Genomic DNA, 19772 nt, shown 5'->3' with positions numbered 1-19772 from the left:
TATAATTTCATACAAAACATTTCTCTACCTCCTTTTGCTCCATCCCACTCAGAAATGTTTCTCCACTGTGGGAATCCCTGAAAAGTGTCTCCAGGTGCTTCTCGAACTCATATTCCTGGTAAGCAGGAAGTGGGCACAGTTTCGTCGTCCCTCCTCTAGCTCTCAGCCATGCCTTCTATTCTGAGAGCAGAAGTCCGGGAGATACAGCTAGTGCCTGCTGAAGCCACTGGTACTGCCACTGTCCACCAATACTGAACATGAGGCAGCTACAACCAAAGGGAAGACCGCTAATGACAGCACATAGCTGCCACGTCCTACCGTCCATCTGTGGATAGCTTGCATTTTTCTTTCACATGGTAATGGAGAGGAAGCAGCTTGTTCCTTTTTTGCATCTTCTTTCATTGCAAAACTCTTATTTTAAGCCTCAAATCTGTGGGGGCAGGACCATGGGAGGCTATGTCCTAGTAATCACCTTCCCCTCTGAAACCACTGTCCAAGGATTTATTCCCAAGCATCAGTTATTTTTATTTATTTATTTTCGAGATGGAATCTAGCTCTGTCGCCCAGGCTGGAGTGCAGTGGCACAATTTCAGCTCACTGCAACATCTACCTCCTGGGTTCAGGTGATTCTCATCCCTCAGCCTCTCTAGTAGCTGGGATTACAGGTGTGCACCACACCTGGCTAGTTTTTGTATTTTTAGTAGAGACAGGGTTTCACCATATTGGCCAGGCTGGTTCCTGAGCTTAAGTGATCCCCCCACCTTGGCCTCCCAAAATGCTGGGATTACAGGCATGAGCCACTGGGTGTGACCAAGCATCAGTTATTTTTTTTTCCCCTAGTCTTATCAGATAGCCTATATCCGAGCTGCTGTACAGTACTTGGAATGTTTTTCACATTTAGGTAATTTCATTGATTTCAAATTCCTTGAAACTAATAAGTCAATACTGAGGATTTTTGTGCCTGGCATATAGTACATTCTTAATAAATATTTATTGAATGGATAAACTGAGCCTACTGTCTGTCCAGCACTCAGAGGACTCAGAGATAAGCAAGGGCTGGGTGTAGTGACTCACATCTGTGATCCCAGCACTTTGGGAGGTCAAGATGGGAGGACTGCTTGAGCCTAGGAGTTCAAGAGCAGCCTGGGCAACATAGCAAGACCCCATCCCCACAAAAATAAAAAATTAGCCAGGCATGGTAGCACACACCTGTAGACCCAGCTGAGGCTGAGGCAGGAGGATCTTTTGAGCCCAGAAGGTCGAGACTGCAGTGAACCGTAATTGCACCACTGCACTCCAGCCTGTGTGACAGTGAGATCTTGTCTCAAAACAAACAAACAAACAAACAACAACAGCAAAAAATAATGAGCAAGGTTTAGTTTCCGCCTTCAAGGAGTTGATCGTCTAGAAGAAGAGTCAAGGGAATAAAAGAAATCATAATTCCATAGAGACCAGAATAAAATGTTCAGGAGGAAATTGAACCTGGATATGTACAATATTCAAATCTTAGCAGCCAGTTGGCCTCACTCCATTCTCCAACCGCTGACAGTAAATCAGTGCAAATTTACTGTCTCCTATTCTAGACTGAGATCTAGTTTTCTCAAACTGTTTCTAGGGCATACGTAGCTCCTGTCACTTCAAGTCATCCCTGCATGATCCATAGATAGAGCTAAGGCCCAAGCTGCCTTACATTTGAGGACCATGGTGAAGGAACACCTCATGCTTGCATCTCATGGCATTCCTGATGTTAGCGGAGAGGAGAAAGGGGAGGGAGGGTCTATTGGTCAACTCGGGCTGCCATAATAAATGCCACAGACTGGCGCTTAAACAGCCGACGTTTATTTCTCACAGTTCTGGAGGCTGGAAGTTTAAGATCAAGTTGCCTGCAAGTTTAGGTTTCTCCTGAGACCTCTCTCATCGGCTTTCAGACAGCTGCCTTCTCACTGTGTGAGGCCACCACCTTTGCTCTGTGCCAGCACATGGCTGGTGTCTCTTCTTCTCATAAGGACACCAGTCCTTTTGGATTAGGACCCCACTGATTTAACGTTAATTACCTCTTTAGAGGCACTATTTCCTAGTAAAGTCACGTTGGGGATTAGGGGCTTTAACATGTGAATTTTGGGGAGATACAATTCAGTCCGTAACAAGGTTTGCAACATTTAGCTTAGGGAATTGGAATTATGCTCAGAAGTATCTGGCTGTGTTTCAGACTTCCTAAATGATTCTCTTTCTGGGCCATTCACTATTAAAAGAATAGATCCTCTCAAAATTGGTGCACCTGCTTCAGAACCTCCAAGTGACATCATGGGCAGATAACTACTTTCACAGCTGCAGACTTTTATTTATTTATTTGTTCTAGATTCTTTTTTATTATGGTAAAATACACACAACATGAAAATACCATTAGTGACATTTATTATACTTGTAATGTGTGCAACCATCACCACTGTCTGGTTCCAGAACATTTTCACCCCAAAAGGAAACCCTGTACCCATTAAGTAGTCACTTCCCCTTCTTCCTTCCTCCCAGCCCCCGACAGGCTCTGATCTACTTTGAAAGAAAAAATTTGTAGAGACAGGGTCTCACTATGTTACCCAGGCTAGTCTTAAATTCCTGGGCTGAAGCCATCCACCTGCCTCAACTCCTACAAAGTGTTAGGATGACAGGTGTGAGCCACCAGGCCCAACTCTGATCTACTTTCTGTCTCTCTGGATTTGCCTATTCTGGACATTTTATAAAAATGAGCTCATACAATATGTGCCTTCTGTGTCTGGTTTCTTTTACTTGCCCAGTGTTTTCAAAGTTCATCTGTGTTGTAGCATGTATTCATACTTCATTTCTTTTTATGTCCAAATAATATTCCAATTGTATGAATATAACACATGTTGTATATCCATTCATTAGTTAGCAGATATTTTAGTTGTTTCCACTCTTTGGCTGTTGTAAGCAGCGCTATGAACATTTACATGGAAGTTTTTGTATCTACATATGTTTTCATCTCTTTGGGGTTACCTAGGAGTGGACCTGCAGGATCATATGGTTATTCTATGTCTGACTTTTTGAGGAACTGCCAAGCTGTTTTGCACAGTGGCTGAACCATTCTACATTCCCATCAACGACAGCATTCAAGGGATCTGATTTCCCCACAACCTTACCAACATTATTTCCCATTATCATCATTACTATTATTGTCATCTTAGTGAAAGTCAAGTGGTATTTTGTGGTTTTGATTTGCATGTCTCTAACGTCTAATGATGTTGAAGGTGTTTTCATGTGCTTATTGGCCTTTTGTAGATCTTATTTGGAGAGATATTTATTCAAGCCAGTTTTTTGGTTGGGTTGTCTTTTTGTTCTGGGTTGTAAGAGTTCTCTTATATTCTGGATACTAGACTCTTTTCATATATACGATTTGCAAATCTTCGCACATTTTGCTTTTGTTTATGCCATTCTTTTAGATATGAAGGCATTAGTGAAATAAGCCCTCCATGAAACTCCATATCTCCAAAATGAAAATATATCCATAGTAAACATCAAAATCAAAATTAAAGAGGGTTCAGTAAAACAATGGAGTAAGGAGGGGGGATGAGAGAGAACTATGTCAAGAGCTTATAATGACAAACGAGAAGAAATATAATTGAAAATATGGAAATTACTTTTCTGGAAGTCAGTATGTCAATTACAAGAAAAATAAGGAGGGTGAAAAATTAAAAATTTTAAAGCAAGAACAATTTTTTTCATAAATTTATGAACATTTTTGAACATAAGTTTAGGTCATCAGATGACAAAATTAAAATAAATATAAATTAACATATTTGTTTGGGTTTTAACAAAAACACTCTAACTTAAAAGAACTTTTGGTAAACCAAATGCCAATTTTCAGTACTATTTCTATTTACGAGAGAAGAGGAGAAAAAAAAATGAATGAACCCAGTGAAAGCCATTCTCCCTAAACAGACTGCTGACGGGTGTGCGGATGGTAAGAACCTTCTGCTCTTGCTGAAACTTGCAGAAAAACACTGTAGATCTTGCAGCTTTTAGAACTGCCAGCCAAATGAAATATGATTACCTCCATTTGATTTGTATCAACTCCAGTTAGTAAAGTTGTAAGTAATCATTTCTTTAGTTATATGACTTGCTATTTGTACTAGTGAAGATATGTCAGAAGTTTGCTTTTAAATCAATTGGATTTTATTCATATATATATTTATACATATATGCACAGGCACATACTGAAAGGCAAAATAACTTGAAAATATACTTTTTCAGTTAGTGACTATAGAATTCAACTTTTTTAAAAAGGGGGCGGCACTCTTTCATATGTTTTTCAATATATTTTGGCAGACTGCCTAACATTTCGTTTTGATTATCATAAATTATGATTACTACTACTTATGTGTTGTAATTACTAGTTATAGCTTCTCAGAAGAAATGAGTGAAATAGTTTTGGTTGTCTGTTAAGACCAATGAGGGAATTTCTTTTTATTTCCTATGGAAGGAACAAGACTATTTTAATATCTCCCAGTGGCACCTCCCATGCAGAACCTCACTAAATACTTGGCAAGTTATTTTATAAAATTTCAGTTCAACATTCCAGATACACAAAGAAACGATAATACAAGAGAGACAAAGTGACATAGAGGATCTTTCAGCATTGAAGACAATCAACCACTACGTAAAGTAACTATGAAAGGGCCTCTCCTTAACTTTCAAGGAAGAAAAGAAACACAGTAATTTTTTTTAAAAAAAAGAAGACGAATTTTCTCAGAGCACCACACTTCTAAGTTCACCAATTATAGATTAAATTGTAGACTATTTGGCAAAAACATTGTGTTTTAAAGGTGGCACTATCCAGTCACCAAGTCAATTCCAATATGAAATGTTAAACAATTTTTTTTCTTCATAAATAAACTCTGACAAATTGTGGATGTTTTGGTGAGTAGGATAAGTGGATCCTGGAAGGAGGTTATGGCATAGGTACTGTCTGAAATAATACAATTCTAAATAGTACAATAAGTACAATTCTCTTGCATTAATTGTTTTTCCAAATGGCAAAATTGAAAGTATTCACCCTCTGAACACCACCCAAATCAACTTGTGCTGCCATAGGAGCATCTCATGATCTGTACAGGACTCCCGGTTAATTAATCCTGGGCTTTCTGTAGTGGAGGCTGTAGTGACCAGCAGTGTGGTGGAGGCTGTAGTGACCAGCAGTATGGTGGGTGGGCTTTGGAGTCAGGAAGAATTGGGTACAGTCCAGGCAAACCGACATTCTCTATCTTTAGGGATTGAGCAAGTATCCTCACCAGTAAAATGAGGATAGTAATACTGTCTTATTTATAGGGCTGATGTAAGGATTAAATGAAACCTTGCACATGAAATTCTTAGCATGGTGCTTGACACATAGTAAGCTCTCAATAAATGTTGGCTAATGGTATCTTCTAAGAAAATGACTCATTCTGAAAAACTCAGTCTTCCCTTGGCTTCTTCTGGTCTCTTTTTAAGTGTTATTCCTTTGATGATTTTTCTGACCTCCTTCCCCACCCTAACCTAGATTATGTGCTTAAATTGATGCTGCTCATTGTGGGTTAGAGCTTTGCTCATACTTGCATTCCCTTTGCTTATTCAGTTCTTTGTCTTTTTGTCTGATTTCTTTGTTTTACCCTGGAGACTTTAGGCCCTATTTGAAGGAAATGGCCATGCTGTCTGGCTTCTTGATGAGTCCCAGTACCCAGCACAGAACACAGTACACTGTAAGTGCATGGCGTGTATTTCTTGAATGAATGATTTCTTGGCATTGAAATTTTTTTTAGCTTACTAGCTTAAGAAATTTGGTGAATAGTGCATTTAAAATATATAATTTTGTGTAGCTAAAAACGATACACAACCAAAAACCTGCAAGAAAACAAAGTGCAATGCTTGGAGAGAGGTTTAGTGAAAAGAATAAGGTGTGTGTTGGGGAGCGGGGACATAGGGTAGGTTTTTTTTCTTGGATTTGACATTGTTGGGGCAAGTGGAAGAATAATCAACAATGTCTGAATCTTCACATTAACCAGGCATACACAAGCATCCAATGGCTGCTTGAACCTGAGTGTCTTTGCTGTAAATACTGCCTGTGTTCTGAAGTCATGAACTTGGAAGGGACCTTAGTGATCGTCACATCCTATGCTCCACTTTATAGATGAAGAAACTGAGACCAGAAAAACGCAGTGATTCTCTACTAGTAGGGCTGGGTCTAGAATTCAGGTCTGCTAACTCCCAGACGGTGTGGGAAGCGGCATTCGTTCCTTTAAAAATAAGCACTGCTGCTTTAATAACATCAGCACCTGTTGTTCCAGCTTCCGCAAGAGAGAAGCTATTAATTTCTCCTTCATCAAAGCTGAATTTCTGGTCTGTCTGAACCTTGTTTTCTTCCTGACTGCAGCTGTCTAAACCACTAAGGCCACATGTTGGACGGAGGCACTTTCCTACTGGAATCCGATAAATCACCACACCCAAACATAGAAAGAAAAAGGGACACAGATCATCCAGACCGTGGCCGAATGTGTGACATCTTTGCTGAACTCTCTCCGTTCCACCTTGTGGTGGAGGCCTCCAGTCCACCAGACACAGCCCTAGGCGTGTGAACCCTGCTACAAACATCGGTGCTCTTCCTGCACAGGGCCTGGGACCAACCGTGGCCAGGACATCAGCTGCTGGAAGCCGAGAGAGTTCATCTGAGTGGCGATTTTATGATCTGCAGAGTGGAAAGTAATCATAATTCCTTGAGAAGTTTGCAGAATCGAACCGAATGTTGAATGCCAAAGATCTTCACAAAGCAAGTTGAGTTTCTTCCATTATTATTGTTATTTGTGTTAGCGAGGCCTGGATTGCTTAGGTTGGGTTTCCTCCCGCGCCTATTCCAGCAGGCAGATCCCGCCCTTGGCCACACCTTTCTCCTTGCCCGGGGTAGGAAAGTGAGGGGCTGCCCGGGGCCCGCGGGCGTCCCTGGGGTGGGGGGGAGGGGGGAGGGAAAGTCGCGCAGCGCGCATGCGCGCCGGGGAGCCGCCGGCCTCTATAAGACCGCGGCTCAGCGCGGCAGCGAGTGGAGTCGGAGCTGGCCTGGCGCCGGGCGAAGCGAGTTTGCGGGCGGCTGCAGCGCTTGGCTTCTCCCGTAACCCGGAGGAACGAAGCTTCCGTGGGAGGCTTCCATCGGTGCGCACCTCCCGAGGGCGAAGCAGCGACCGGGAGAGGGAGAGCCGGCCGGAGGCTGCCGGGCTCCTGTAGGACTGCGCTGCAGCCGGGGAGGCGGAGAAGGGGAACCGGGGCGAGCCGCCCGCCTGGATCCGCGCCCAGCAGCAGCCGCGGCCGCCGCCCGCCGGGCAGGCTCCCGGGACAGCGGCTGGGGGCGCGCAGGACCCTCGCCTGCGTCCTGGGCGTTCCCGGGGTCAGGAGCGCTCCCTCCGCGACGTGCTGGGAGGATTGAGCGTCGGGGCTGCACCCCCGTGGGCTGTCCAGGCAGCCCGGCCGGAGCCATGCGGACCAAGTTCGGGGCAGAGGAGGCTGAGCGCGGCCGGCTGCGTCACTTGCTGCCCAGAGCCTTGAGTGCACTGCCCGCCTTCGCCCCTTCTACCCGCCCGAGAAGGGAATAAAGGAGGGGAGACGGGCCCCGATTCGCGCGCGGGACCCTGAGGCTTAAACCCTGCGGCAGAGCCCTGGCTCCAGGTCCGCGGCGGCGCGCCCAGCGGTCATCCGGCTCGAGTGAGCGTCCCTTCGGGGATGCTCAGGGAGGGTCCGGTTGCCGGTGAAGCCTCCAGGGGCTTCCGGACGACAGCCCCGGGGGCCTTCTGACTGTATCCCGAGATTTCCATCAGCGAGTGCAACTCGTAAGGCGGTCCCTAAGGGGACTGGGCCACCGGCTGAGGACGGGGATGGCTTAGGAGCTCCTGGACCTAGGGCCCGGCGTCGTCGCCTCCTGGGCGTCGCGGTACAGGGGAGTGGCCCGCGCGGAAAGCGCCGCGGGACAGTCAGTGACGAGGCCCGGGGGTCGCCGGGGCCACGACTTCTCGGAGACCGCCCTGCGCTCTCTGGAGACGCGCCGCCCGCGCCCAGGGTGGTGCCATGTGGGGCGGTCGCCGCTCGTCCGTCTCCTCCTCCCGGAACGCCGCTTCTTTCCTGCAGCTGCTGCTGGCCGCGCTGCTGGCGGCGGGGGCGAGGGCCAGCGGCGAGTACTGCCACGGCTGGCTGGACGCGCAGGGCGTCTGGCGCATCGGCTTCCAGTGTCCCGAGCGCTTCGACGGCGGCGACGCCACCATCTGCTGCGGCAGCTGCGCGTTGCGCTACTGCTGCTCCAGCGCCGAGGCGCGCCTGGACCAGGGTGGCTGCGATAACGACCGCCAGCAGGGCGCCGGCGAGCCTGGCCGGGCGGACAAAGACGGTCCCGACGGCTCGGCAGGTAGGGCGGCCTGTGCCCAGCGCGAAAGGGAGGACGGTTGGCGTTGCCTGGACTTCAGGGACCTGGGAGCTTGGACCGGGGAGATTCAGGAAAGGGCCTAGGACTAGGAGGCGGAGTCTGCCTTCTGGCTTATTATTTGGTCGATGTGGGTCCCTAATTCACCCCCACGGGCCTCAGTTTCTCCATCTGTCAGCCAAAGGGTGGCTTAGAGTTAATTTTCCGAACAAAATCACACTCCTAAGGCAGTGTGGGCCACAGGCAGCCCCCATATTTCTTCTGACCAGGGTCCTCCGGGCCCCTCTGGCGTCTCCTGTCTCCATAGGGCTTCATGTCTTAGGGGTACCCGAGGAGACGGCGAGGGTGCGCCCCCGCCCGTGAGGGCCTGGCAGGGGTGCTTCCCTGAAGACTCCCCGAAAGGAAGGCAGCTCCTCAGGGCTTTCCCGGGGCTGCTGCCCTGTGCCAGACGCGGATTCCCATCTTCTCCACGCGGCGGCCCCTCTCCCCTGCAGCGGCCCGCCTGTGGGGCTTCTGGACTGTTTTCCTTACCACGTCAGACTTAGTAGGTGTAACATCGGAGCAGTGCCCAGCCTTGCTCTTTGTGGCTTTGATTTTTTTTTTTCTTTCAAATTGCCAAAGCCAGAGTTGGAAAGTAAACCCGTGAAAGAATTTGGTAGGTTGCATTTCACTCTTCAGAAACCTTCCGGAATGCCTCCCTGGGGTGTCTACACCAGTCACTGCGTGTGTGTGTGTGTGTGTGTGTGTGTGTGTGTGTGTGTGTGTGTGTGTTATTTAGTTCGGGGGAGGGGAGGTGTAGAGGTAAAATGGCAAACGTGTCCCCGAAGGGGCGGCTCCTCCTTTTTGTGGGCCCGTTGTGTTTACCTGGGAGACTTTTCGCTAGCACCCTGAGCCTGGGTTCGGGCTGCCTGAGCTTTGGCACAGCGTGGTTTGTGTTTATAGAGCTGCCTCCCAGGACCTCGTGAGAGACAGCTCTTTTCAGTGCCGTTCCCTTTCGCAGTCAAGCATTTTATTAGCATGCTACTCCTATTGTTCTGCTGTCTTGAATTTGAAGAGAGCGTAATTCCAGAACCAGCGCAGTCTTAAAACGCAAGCTCAGTCTCGCAGACTGTGTGGCCATGGAAGAAAGCCCAGAGAAGCGAGCCAGACCCCGAACTGCTACAGTGAGATGTCTGCTAAATTGGGCTCATTAATGGTCTCCAAAAAGTTGGGATGGCTTTGGATTAGTCGGGACTTCTCAGGACGAGACTTCTCATGACGCCCTGTGTTGTGCGTGGATGTCTTCTTCATGCTACTTTTAAACGTTTTTTTCCTAAAAATTGTATTTCTTTCACTTCTCTTCTGCAGTGAAGGGCAACATGCCTAATTAAGCCTGCCGGCGGGCTTATAGTAACGTTACATTCCTTACCCCTGTGTAGTTATTTACATTTCCAATTAAAAATCCTGGAAAGAGAACAGTTATTTCTCCCCAAAACTCATTATGTGGACTGAGGCTGGTTTCAGCTAGTTTCTGCTATGATTGGGGTACATTTTTTTCCTGTTTTACTACTATTAATGTATTTTTTGATAACATATTTAGGGCTGGTGTCTTAATTTAGAGAATGAAATATTTATAACACGCCAAGGAAAAAGCCCTGCATCCACTTCTCCAGTGATCCATAGTTAGCCTGAAGTGATAGTGTAATTAGAACAGTTCTACTGCAGGGCACCAGCTGTGCTGCAGACACTGTAGCAAGTGTTTCTACCTGCTAAAGGGGCGCTATATATAGAACTTGCTCTGTTCAGCATTGAAACTCCAGGAAATCTTCCACAGTCAGCCTTTGGTTAAATACCTACAAAGTATTGTTTTACTTACACGGCATTATTTCTCCGTAAATCCACCTGGTATTATACTTTAAAAACACTGACTCCAGCAATACCAGAACAGTGAAAAGGAGCATAATTAGAAAGCCCGGCTGCTCTAATGGATGATGAAAGGGTATTCATAGAGCTGACCTCAAAGGCCTGGGCTCCTTCCTAAAATGCTGCCCCATCCGACTCTGGGCTGGCATTATGCTTTGCCAAGACCAGTAAGACCCAATCCGCCCCTGTGCTCGTGTATTTCCCAAAAATATAGTCAGGGGGATGGGGCAAGAACACATCAGAAAATGCAGGCTCTTGGTAACATAGGATAGAATTCCACAAAAGTGGCTCAGAGGCATTCTGCAGGCACCTCCCATCTGATTCTGTCCCTGTCAACCTGCGTCTAGTTTCTAAAGCCTTGTAGTGCCATCTCTATGGGTCCTAAAAGTTTTTTTAAGAAACTAATTTATTTATTTATTTATTTATTTGAGATGGAATCTCAGTCTGTTGCCCAGGCTGGAGTTCAGTGGCACAATCTCGGCTTACTGCAACTTCTGCCTCCTGGGTTCAAGCGATTCTCCTGCCTCAGCCTCCAGAGTAGCTGGGATTACAGGTGCGCGTCACCACACCCAGCTAAATTTTGTGGTTTTAGTAGAGAGGGCGTTTCACCATGTTGGCCAGGCTGGTCTTGAACTCCTGACCTCAGGTGATCCACCCACCTCGGCCTCCCAAAGTGCTGGGATTACAGGCGTGAGCCACCGTGCCCCGCCAGAAACTGATTTTAAAATGGAGTTTGCTAGTGGTTTTATCAAAAGGTTTTTATTTTTACTTTTTATGGTTTTCTATTTTAAAATCAGCTTCCCGGGTGAAGTGTGATGGCCGTTGCTTTATGCTCTGAGGGCTTTCCCTGTGCATTCTTGCCTTCTTGGCTTGCTGTGGGTGACTCGTCTTCCTGGAACACATGTCTTGTTGCTCCTGATGTTTGCTCTTGGACATTGTTTCAGGATGGCCCAATGCCTGGAATAACTTCCCTCCACCTCCACACAGACCCCGTCACCTGGACCCAATGCCACCGAAGGACCGTGGCTTTTGCTAGGGAAGAGTGAAGAAGGTCTTTTTTAAACCTCTCCTTAACCCTCTTGTGCCTTACAGATGCCTTTTGGAAATGGTAGTGACTTAGAGTCTGGCCTAAATTTTTGACTTAACTGCTTATGAAAAAAGAACTTGCTAAAGAATGGTAAAAAGAAATTTGCAAGGAACTTAAATCACTTTCTGGGGGAAAAAAGACTTTTAAATAAGTTAAAGTCATTATTACTATGAAGATCCTACAACAATATGATAGGGCAGACTTAAGTTTGGACCGTTTGATTATGGTAGGAAGTTTAGAACCATAACCGTCTTAACCTATTAAACCCATACTTCTGCTAAATCGGATATCTGGCTCAATCAGTCTTGCAGTTGATTAGTTGAACTAAATATTAACAGTTTGCTTCTAGGGGCTGACCTGCCATGCCTGTAGGGTCTTAGGACCTTTCTAAGCATGTGATACAGAATGGTGCATCTTATGGACTTCTAATATGTGAACAAATTAGCCCAGTGTAGGTCCTTCACCTGTGGGTATCAATGTTGCTCATTCATTCATTACCATTGCCAGTCGGCGATTGGTACTGTGTTCGTAGAGTAAATCATAACATTGTGTTTCTGTCCTTTGCTTCAGTGCCCATCTACGTGCCGTTCCTCATTGTTGGCTCAGTGTTTGTCGCCTTTATCATCTTGGGGTCCCTGGTGGCAGCCTGTTGCTGCAGATGTCTCCGGCCTAAGCAGGATCCCCAGCAGAGCCGAGCCCCAGGGGGTAACCGCTTGATGGAGACCATCCCGATGATCCCCAGTGCCAGCACCTCCCGGGGGTCGTCCTCACGCCAGTCCAGCACAGCTGCCAGTTCCAGCTCCAGCGCCAACTCAGGAGCCCGGGCGCCCCCAACAAGGTCACAGACCAACTGTTGCTTGCCGGAAGGGACCATGAACAACGTGTATGTCAACATGCCCACGAATTTCTCTGTGCTGAACTGTCAGCAGGCCACCCAGATTGTGCCACATCAAGGGCAGTATCTGCATCCCCCATACGTGGGGTACACGGTGCAGCATGACTCTGTGCCCATGACAGCTGTGCCACCTTTCATGGACGGCCTGCAGCCTGGCTACAGGCAGATTCAGTCCCCCTTCCCTCACACCAACAGTGAACAGAAGATGTACCCAGCGGTGACTGTATAACCGAGAGTCACTGGTGGGCTCCTTTACTGAAGGGAGACGAAGGCAGGGGTGGATTCTCGAGGTGGAAGTCCACACATGTCGGTGGTATTTGTGGCACGATTCCTTTGGATGGCTTCATTTGCCCCCAGACTGTATGAAAACATCTCCGAATTAGTGTTTCTGGATATGTTTCATCCAGGGTATCATTGATTTATGATGGAAAACCAGCCTCAGCTGGAGATGACTGTGATGTTGCTGATGGGTGTGTAACAAAATGCTTGAGTCCCAAGTGCCCTTGAGATATGGTTGGCGAAAGAATTTTATAAACTGATAAATTAAGGGTTTTTATTATGTTGTTATTATTATTTCTTTTTTGTTGTTGACTGCACAAGATCAAAATGCCTGTTATCTCCCTTTTACCTGGGCCTTTTTTTTTTTTTTAATCAGACGGAGTCTTGCTCTCTTGCCCAGGCTGGAGTGCAGTGGTGCGATCTCGGCTCACTGCAACTTCAGCCTCCTGGATTCAAGCAACACTCTTGCCTCAGCTTCCCAAGTGGCTGGGATTACAGGTGCCTGCCCCCACGGCTAATTTTTTGTAGTTTTTGTAGAGATGGGGTTTCACCATGTTGGCTAGGCTGGTCTCACACTCCTGACCTCAAGCAATCTGCCTGCCTCAGCCTCCCAAAGTGCTGGGATTACAGGTGTAAGCCACCGCGCCCAGCCTGAGCCTTTTTTTTTTTTTTTTTTTTTTTAATGTATCCAAGGTTAAGGGGAAGACACAAATAACAGGACTACTCTAAAAGGAAACCCGTTTGAACTCTGTGAGATCAGTCATCAGTCTCAGTATTCCACAGGCACACCTTAATTTCATTGTAAAAAGATATATATATTTTGTCTATTTTTGTGCTTTTGGGGGCCTATTTTGTGCTTTTTTACCTTATGTAGAGATCTTATTACAAAGTGATTTTCTACATTAAAAAGAGACTGAAATAAATTGTATAGTTACTTAACTAATGAAGACATTTCAGAACTCTCAGATGATTTTAATCTTGAAGTAGTAGGTGGTGTAGTCATAAAACCATTCATCCCCTTCTTGATTATATCTTAATTTTCTGGCTTTAAGGTGACATCTGAGAGGTAATGCATTCTTTTTTATATTGAAATCATAAACTATCACCCACTGCTTCTCTGAGTTACTTTTAATTTTGCCTTGTGGTTATGGTTTGGCATTTCCTTCTGTTTGGTTTTCAGATCCCCATGTCTATATAGTCCTGAGTGCAAGTAATTAATATTTCTGCCTAGATCTGATAAAACATTTTCTTGTTTTAGTTATAAAAAGAAATGTGTTACAAAGATACTTAGTATAGCTCCTCAGCCATAACCTGAGACTTGGGATGAAATTTAAACCAGATATGATTTACTTTGCAGATCATAAGGCTTTTTATACTCTTGTTATCAAAATGGTTTATTTTTCAGGCACTAGGGACTGTTAAGAGAAAAGCTTTTCAACGAAGTATTGCCTTTCTTCTCCCACACTGTTCTTGATTTCCTCTCTCTTCCAGGCCTCAACAGGCACTGTATTCGTTGCCAATGTTCCAGATTATCAAATTCAAGTGAATTTATTTGTGTGTTGTTTACTTATTAAAAAAAAAGATAACTTTAAGGATGTGCAAGATTTTGTAATTAAACAAATCATTGTATGGTATGGTCTTCTACACATTTATATCTATAGATACCTGTCGATCATCTTTCTACTCTGTTTCATGACTGAATAATGTAAAACCATTGTTGGCAACTGGTATCATCAAAGATACTCATTTTTTAATAACCAAAGGCAGGGGAAAATCATTTTACTTATTAAGAAATATTTTATGATGTGAATTCCTGGGGGAGTTGGGTTTCTTTTTTCATTTTCATCGTACTTGGTAATTTTTCAGATGGTCTAGTCAACCTGTTAATAAAATAAAATTTCTAAAAATTATGAATATTGCTTTCTAGAACCAAGCGCCTACTTTTCAAAGTAATCAATATCTGGGAAACTTACGTGAATGTTCTGTGAGTCAGTGAGTATTATTTTACAGGTTTCATGGGAAATGTTGACCACACAAAAGAAACAGTTCGTTTGGAATCATTATATTATGAGGCTAATGGGTGTTCCCTGTATTGTGTTTGATGGCGGATTCCTGCTTACCTCTGGAAGTGAAATTCCTAGAACTTTGGAATTGAAAGGGATCTCAGATGTCACCCAGCCTAAAGATTGGCAAGCTTTTTTTTCAGTAAAAATCCAGAGACTGGCTGGGCTCAGTGGCTCACCCCTGTAATGCCAGCACTAGGGAGGGCAAGGCGGGAGGATCGCTGGAGACCAGGAGTTCCAGACAAGCCTGGGCAACATAGTGAGACCCCATCTCTACACAAAAAGAAAAAATAAATAAAAATTGGCTGGGAGTGGTGGCGTACTTGGTAGTATCAGTGATTTGGGAGGCTGAGGCAGGAGGTTCACTTGCAAGCTCAGGAGTTTGAGGCTGCAGTGAGCTATGATTTCACTACTACATTCCAGCCTGGGTGACAGAGTGAAAACCTGTCTCAAAAAAATAAGAAAAAAAGATCCTAAGAGTAAATATTTTAGGTTTTGCCAGCCATATGGTATCTAGCAGCCATTCAGCTCTGCAGTAGCAGCACAAAAGCAGCCATAGATATACATAAACAAATGAGCAAGTCTATATGCTCATAAAACCTTTTTTTTTTTTGACGGAGTCTCGCTGTGTCACCCAGGCTGGAGTGCAGTGGTGCGATCTCGGCTCACTGCAAGCTCCACCTCCTGGGTTCACGCCGTTCTCCTGCCTCAGCCTCCCGAGTAGCTGGGACTACAGGCGCCCGCCACCACCACACCCGGCTAATTTTCTGTATTTTTAGTAGAGACGGGGTTTCACCATGTTAGCCAGGATGGTCTCGATCTCCTGACCTCGTGATCTGCCCGCCCGGCCTCCCAAAGTGCTGGGATTAGAGGCATGAGCCACCGCGCCCGGCCAAAACCTTCTTTACATGCACTGAAATTCAAATTTCACACGATTTTGACATGTCATTAAATAATCTTCAATTTTTTCCCCAAAACATTTCAAAATGTAAAAGCCATTGTAAGCTGTAGTGCTGTACAAAAGCAGGCAGTGAGCAGGATTTCCCCGGCAGGCTGTAGTTTGTCAGTCCCTCATCTAATCCTCCCTTCCCCTATGCAAGAGTCACCTCTGTGACATTTTTGGCACTCTTTTTTAAACAGAGGGATGGAAAATGCTTGCTCTTCTTAGCATCAGATTGTATAGTCCTTCTTTTTCTATGTGGTAATTAAATACCATGATTGAAGCAAAAAAAAATACACCTTAATGAATGAATTTTTCATTTAGTGAATGCTACTTGGTTTTCCAAAAGTATAACATTATTAGAAGCAACCTCAGATCTTTTCAGTTTTGGTAAGAGCTGGAAGAATTTAGCTGACAAAGCAAAAATGTTCCACTACCTGGTTTAAGGATACCTTCCTTGTCATGAAATACAAATCAGAACCTATAAAGGGTAATTTGCACCCTGTAGAAATATTCTAAATTCTGTCTTTTACAGTTAGAAAAATAGTTTGCTGCTATACATTTTCTGCTGTATCTAAACCTCTAGTGTTGGTTTATGATAGTTCTAGGGGATTCTATATCCCTGCTTATAGGACAGAGAATCAGACTCTGACTGGAAGGAAGAAGAAATTAGCTCGTTGTGTCTATGAAGAGCGTGAAAACTATGCGTCTGTCATTTCTGCTCCCACTGGAGAAGTTAAGATTTAGCAATAAGATCAACATCCAAAGTGGCAAAAATACCATTAAGACAAGTGTGTTTTGGTTTCTTGTATTTCCTTTGCAACACGCGCTTTTATGTAGCCTTCCATTTTTGATTACGTTCTCATAACCTTGACTAATGAAATATTTCATCTATTAAATTTACCCTGAGCTCATTCTTTTAAGATTGCGCAGTTTTATTTCCCGAGCTCTGTAACCCATATTTTCTCTTTGTTTTGTTATAAATGCTGATTTTTTTTTATTATACTTTAAGTTTTAGGATACATGTGCACAACGTGCAGGTTAGTTACACATGTATACATGTGACATGTTGGTGTGCTGCACCCATTAACTCGTCATTTAACATTGGGTATATCTCCTAATGCTATCCGTCCCTCCTCCCTCCACCCCACAACAGGCCCCGGTGTGTGATGTTCCTCTTCCTGTGTCCATGTGTTCTCATTGTTCAATTCCCACCTATGAGTAAGAACATGCGGTGTTTGGTTTTTTGTCCTTGCGACAGTTTGCTGAGAATGATGGTTTCCAGCTTCATCCATGTCCCTACGAAGGACATGAACTCATCCTTTTTTATGGCTCACTGTTCACCCAGGCTGGAGTGCAGTGGTACCACTACGGCTCACCACAGTCTTGAACTCCTGGGCTCTAGGGATCCTCCTGCCTTGGCCTCCCAAAATGACAAATGAGGATTTAAGTTCCTTTCAGAAGCCTTGCCTGAAGAAACCATGAAGGTTAGAACAAAGTTGGTGATGAAAGTCAGGGCAAATGTTTAGAAATGGACTGAATCCCAGAGAGAAAGTTTGAATGGTGCTAAAAGTTGAGATCGTAAAGAGTTTAGAATAACACATTCTCTTCTGTTTGGCCCTTACCTTGTAGTAGCAGTCAAGACTAGTCCTTTTTTCTCTCAGGGGCTTTGTCTCTGTTTCCTGCAAACTCACAGTGGTCTTTTGCTAAAAGTGCAAGTTCCCTACCATACATATTCTGAATGATTTTTTCAAGTGGGTCAGCAGTTGAAATTAATAAACGGCAAGCTTGCTTTTGGTTGCTTGAGCTTCCTAAATGCTTAAAGGGAGTAAGTTTGTTTCTTTTTAGTGGATTTCAGAATGGAGACTTCTCATTCACTTAGCCTGGCCTTCCCCCAGTCAACCAGAATGGTCTCATGAAAATACGCACTGTGCACTTCACCCATGTCTCGGGCTGACTTCCACTCATAGAAGTTGGGGGGAGCTCGTGGGAATCTGGGGAGAGAGGTGATGCTGGGCAGACAGAGAGACCAGACTGACCCTGTCAGTCGTCAGGATAGAAAATAAGCATCCCAGGCACTTGCCAGCCCTACTGGACTGAGGTACTGCTGAGTAAATAATGCATCAGCAGTAATGGCTCAATGAAATTTCTAGGATTTTAAAAAATGTGGTTACTTCCCATTTTGCTTATTTCTCTTGCCTCTTAAGAGAACAACCAAACCCTCTGAGGAAGCTGCATGATCTTACAGTGGCACTGCTCTCAAACAGCAATCTCAAGGCACGGGATGGGGAGTACCAAGGCTTTAAACTCACCAGAAAGTATGTCGACTCCCTGCGGCCCGCCAGAGAAGGGACGGGGAAGACCTGGGTCTGGGTCTGGGTCTGGGCCTGGCCACTAAGGAAGCCACACCTTTTGTGCTCAAGTTTTGTGCACCTTTTATGTTTAAAAGGTGGCAGCTGAAATATTGCAGTGAGGAATGAAGCATGCATACAAAAGAGAACACGCTTCCTCATCACTCAACCTTAATCCTCCTTTTATTCTACTTGCTTAGATGGTAGAGCTTTGAGGACATGTTTCTCTCTCTCTCTCTCTCTCACTCTCTCTGTCTGTCTGTCTCAGAGCTGGAGATCAGCTATTTTCATTCAGCCCATTCATTCAAAAATACCTATATCAAATATTTCTTTGCCTTCCGAAATGTTTTCTTAATTGAAAACACTAATGTTATTGTGATTCAAGTGCCTATCAGAGATTAAGGGAGAGATGACAAAGAATTAGAAATTACTAATTCTGGCTGGGTGTGGTGGCTCATGCCTGTACTCCCAGCACTTTGGGAGACCGAGGTGGGTGGATTACCTGAGGTCAGGAGTTCAAGACCAGCCTGGCCAACATGGTGAAACCCCAACTCTACTAAAAATACAAAAATTAGCTGGGCATGGTGGTGGGTACCTGTAATCCCAGCTACTCAGAAGGCTGAGGCAAGAGAATCGCTTGGACCTGGGCAGTGGAGGTTGCAGTGAGCCAAGATTCTGCCAGTGCACTCCAGCCTGGGCAACAGAACGAGACTCCGTCTCAAAAAAAAAAAAAAAAAGGAAATTACTCACTCTTCTCCTTGAAAATCACTGTAGTGTACTGGGCACTAATTTGCATTTTCTCTCCATTGCTCTCTCTTTTTTTTTCTGTATAGAATCATTTATCAGTGAAAAATGGAAAAATAAAACCCTAGGAAAACACTCAGTTACTCTTGTCAAAGATGTTATGTATTTTTGGATATCAACTATAACCCCGCGTCGCCATGACAGAATAACTTGGAGATAAAATTACAGCTTTGAATGGAGATTTGGCTGTGAGGGTCATTTTGCTTTTCTCAGTTAAATCTTCATAATATCTTCACCATTTATACTGAGAATTGAAGGACCTAGATGCAAATCAAGAACAGGAAGTTTAATGCTTTTTAAAAGCATTAAAAGAGTAAAAAAAAGTTGATAATGGCAGCCTTAAGACAAATTTTAAGCATGACAACTTGCATCTTAATTTTAACTATCTTGAAATGTGGGTCTTTCCATTTAGAAAAATCATAGGTTACACAATACATTATTTACTCAGCAAACTTCACAGCTGGAGAAGACTGATTGCCATCCATAACATGTGTATAAAATTGCCACGTGTGTATATACATGTGTACAGAAGGATCATAGGAAAATTTGAAACAGAAAGAACTTGTTATATGAGGCTATCTTATCCAAGACTCGGTTCTCAATTCTTGGCTGATTTTTAAAAGAGGAGTTTACAGTGCTCAGCTCTGCTTGTCTCAGCTGTAGTTGATTCTATCAAACCTCCTCTGGAATGGGATGGACCTGAATTAGAACCTAGTTCTACCACTTGTGCTGTGGCCTTTGGTGTGCACTTTATGTCTCTGAACCTTGGCGCATTCTCTGTAAAAGGGGATTGGTGTGGGGACAGAAGCATATAATATTGCGCCTTGCTAGTGGTATCCAATAGATTTTTGTAATAAGCATATAATTTAACTTCTTTCCAGACATTTTAAATCTTTCCAATATAGAAAAATATATACATTTATATTGACAAAATATGTCAAATAGATATAGATCCTTAGAACCAGTTTAAGATATTTTTCTTATTTTGGTTCCAGTAACAAATCA

General features: G+C 44.5%; 2 protein-coding genes across 3 annotated transcripts in view; both read left to right on the top strand.

Annotated features, from left to right (window-relative positions):
* The window catches only part of RNF6 (ring finger protein 6), a 182376-nt gene extending 175560 nt beyond the window's left edge, over nt 1-6816 (top strand). The window contains exon 8 of one of the 2 annotated variants that reach the window (XR_010123491.1): nt 6422-6816. The gene's annotated coding sequence lies outside the window, so the exon portion shown is untranslated. Of the gene's footprint in view, nt 1-52; nt 119-6421 lie in introns of those variants that run through there. The other variant, XR_008493303.2, reaches the window with a different exon arrangement.
* Nucleotides 6817-8097: 1281 nt separating this feature from the next.
* Nucleotides 8098-14516, top strand: SHISA2 (shisa family member 2). Its single transcript, XM_054446090.2, has 2 exons — nt 8098-8431; nt 12006-14516. The coding sequence occupies exons 1-2, from the start codon at nt 8098-8100 to the stop codon at nt 12557-12559; spliced, it is 888 nt and encodes a 295-aa protein (XP_054302065.1). The 3' UTR covers nt 12560-14516.
* Nucleotides 14517-19772: the final 5256 nt, after the last annotated feature.

The sequence above is a fragment of the Pongo pygmaeus genome, chromosome 14 (assembly GCF_028885625.2).
Source record: "Pongo pygmaeus isolate AG05252 chromosome 14, NHGRI_mPonPyg2-v2.0_pri, whole genome shotgun sequence".
In the NCBI taxonomy this organism is placed as follows: domain Eukaryota; kingdom Metazoa; phylum Chordata; class Mammalia; order Primates; family Hominidae; genus Pongo; species Pongo pygmaeus.
Note: the sequence above shows the minus strand (reverse complement) of the source record. Positions and strands in the feature narration are given on the sequence as shown.